This window comes from Saccostrea echinata, unplaced genomic scaffold, assembly GCF_033153115.1.
Source record: "Saccostrea echinata isolate AGI-Se365-2 ecotype Australia unplaced genomic scaffold, CSIRO_AGI_Sech_v1 ptg000001l, whole genome shotgun sequence".
In the NCBI taxonomy this organism is placed as follows: Eukaryota; Metazoa; Mollusca; class Bivalvia; order Ostreida; family Ostreidae; genus Saccostrea; species Saccostrea echinata.
This window is the reverse complement of record NW_026889750.1, coordinates 18,432,125-18,435,249: the sequence shown is the minus strand read 5'-3', so window position 1 is coordinate 18,435,249 and position 3,125 is coordinate 18,432,125. Positions and strand designations below refer to the sequence as shown.

The 3,125-nt window shown below is 39.8% G+C and overlaps 1 protein-coding gene across 1 annotated transcript; it reads left to right on the top strand.

Moving 5' to 3' along the window:
- LOC133195257 (uncharacterized) lies at window positions 1-2,819 on the top strand. The gene is made up of 2 exons (XM_061331114.1): window positions 1-70; window positions 163-2,819. Exons 1-2 carry the CDS (start codon window positions 1-3, stop codon window positions 2,658-2,660), a joined length of 2,568 nt encoding a protein of 855 aa, XP_061187098.1. The 3' UTR covers window positions 2,661-2,819.
- The last annotated feature ends 306 nt before the right edge of the window (window positions 2,820-3,125 follow it).

Here is a 3,125-nt window from a genome sequence, read left to right as displayed (position 1 = left end):
ATGAAATGGAGGCAGGTGGTAGTTTTGTATGGATTTGTCTGGACACTTTGCATCGCATCAGCGCAACGAAGTAATGGTTACTCTAATCTCTCTCTCTCTCTTTTATTATTTTTAAATATTTAAATATACTTCAAATAAATAAATTTTTATTTATCATTAAAGCAAATACTGGACCAGAGTTTGGATTTGCCCGAACATTGATCTCCCCTGACAGTACGGATCCAGATCCATTCGGGACTGAGTCGTCTTTCAATTCACTGCCAAACCTAGACGATCTAGCTAATGTGCCTCTAGATTTCTTGGGAGGGACAACAATGAGGCCTCCAGATTTCTCCTTGGAAAGGATATTTGAGAACATCACTCCACCAGATGCCTCTGTGAATGATGGTTTATTCACAAGTGCAAATTCTTTCAACGACATTTTGTCCCCTGATGGAATAGTCGACTTTCAACTACCACCAGGAACAAATGGAGATGTTTTCCCTGTAAACGACTCAAACTCTACTCCAGACATAAGTCAAACTCGCGTTGAGCCCATACGTCCAGAGCTTCCTGATTTACAGTCAGTGATGTCTATGCAATCCCAATCCTCGTCTCAACAAAATGCAGCACCACCTTCCACAAACCAAGATATTAATCCAAACCCACTACCACAGAATTTTCCTCCTGAGCTATCAGTACCCAGTGGACCCGGTGCCCCCTCCTCTGTTATAAATGACTGGTTATCATTTACATCAGACCAGACACAAAGACCCCAGATCAATAATCAACTAATAACAGGTGCTGGTGGTCAAAATTTAGCAGGTAACATAGGCATTAATGACAATCAGATCGCTGGAATCAATGATGTCCAGCATGATATGTGGTCAGATAACTCATTATTTAACAATCCAAATCTAGGCGATCCCTCTGATGTTTTTGGAAACATGAACATCCCAATCAATTTTCCCATAGAAGAAAATTCTGCACCAAGTGGGATAGAACAGCAACGAAGACTTCCTATTTCTTCACCTGAAATGAATACAAATCAGAATCGTGTAATTCAATCATCAATTCCTGAAATCACAGGAACGTCTGTAAACAGACCGTTTTTGCCACCATTCAATCCTCAAAGCAGGATTCCATCGGGATTTGCGTCGGGTCCTAACTGGAGAGAACCCCCTGAACGTATACCAGTATTTCAAGTGGGTGGAGGACTGCCAGCCCAACAGAATCAGATTAATCCTGCCCGTAGAATCGATCCATTTAATGAACAAATCCTCATCAGAGATGTCTTTCGAGACTCTCCTACGTCCCCACAAAATAACAGAATGAGGCCTAGGAATCTAGAAAGGGACAATGCGATCAACAGTCAAGCTCGAATGGTTCTATCATCTCCAATGCCAATTGCTCGTCCATCTCGAGTCAATATACCAAGTCCTCAGCAGATTTTTGCGGGTGGTCAACAGTCTCAACAACCAACAAGAGGTGGTTTAACTGCGTTTCCCCAATCTCTTACTGCTCGTCGATCACCAACACTGAGTATATTTCAGGGAACTCCAACAAGGCCAGCAGACATGCAGCTGAGACCATTACCAAGGAATTCTTTTCTTCCATCAGCAACAAATATCCAATTTAGACCAAATCCACCATCTCCTCTCCGTGTAAATAATCGATTGAACTCTGTTCGAACCGTCACACGTCCAGTACCGGTTGGAAACCAAGAAGCAGCACGCTTTATAACCGATCAGCGTAATATGAATAGAAACATGCAAGTATGGACAAGGATTGAAGGTAGAGCTCAGAACTTCGCTGGGCAAACATCATTTCCAGGCAACCAAATAGAGCGTTCAAATTTGGCCTTCAGACCACCCAACCAGTTTCGTATTAACCAAAGACTACCCGAATCACTTCTCAGGGGGCTCCCTATTTCTAGACAAAGACAAGCCTTACGTTCAACGCCATCGACACCTATTCCTTCTCAAATTGGTTCTCGGCGACTGCCATTTCGACTTCAAGGCCCTTCGCCATCACCCTTGGAAAGAAATCGCCTCCGAATTTCTCCGATGCAACCTTCAATTACGCCAGGATTACAAGCACGGCAACAAAGGAGGGAATTCCCGATTGGGAACCGAAGATCAACACAAGGTGGGCCTCCTTTCGATCCTGTTCTCTTCCTCTCTCTTCAAGACTCTTTTCAAGCTCCTCTTGACTATGAACTCTTTGATATCTTCGAAGACAATCCTCTGCTCTTTCTTCAAGATCTTAATTTACCTTTGACAAACAATTTATTTAATCCGTTATTAGAATTTTCAGGCGGACGGCTTCGTGAAAATCGACGACCACGACAGTTCCCTTCAGGACAAATTCCCAATCGAATGGTTGTTAATATACCATTTAACCAACAGACAACTAATAACCCATTCGGAATACGACAAGTAGCACCACCTGTCTCACCATTATTAAGGGACGAAAATCTTCCTTTTCTGGGATCCGGGTTCTTTAACCCCAGAATGATGATGCTTGCTGACATTACAGTGAAGCCATCTTCAAAGAAAAGAGTAAAACCTGTATCGAAACAGAATGCAACACAAAATCTATTAGATAAAGTCAATTTACAGGGTTTAAGGAAAGCTGAATATATAAATACACCTGTAGTGAAAGAAAATAGGGTATTTTGATTTTTAATGTATAGGAAAAATACCAGCTTTGTATATGTAAAATGGGTTTTTTTTTCATTGTGTATAAGCATATCTACTTTTCTACGAGTTTTAAGAAAAGAATAAACATGTAATAATGTAGAATGAATTAAAAAAGAAATGTTTTTGCATTTCTCCAAAACTGGGAGTTATACATTTGGTAATTATTCATCTGAGTATTTGAAAAATGATTATTCGAGAAAGAATTTCCATTGCTTTTTTATTGCTCAAAAGCTATTGATCCATATGGTTATTATCAATTTAACCTTTCATCATAAATAAAACTATGTGAATTTGATTGAAGCATTATACTTTCTGTTATTCCTTTTACACTACATTTAGATATTGCCTCAATTTAAAATGATCTGATCAATTGATTAGGTTTTAATATGGATTAAAGTGCCTCATAAAAGGTTTCAATAGGGACAGCAGGAAAAAATATCTAAA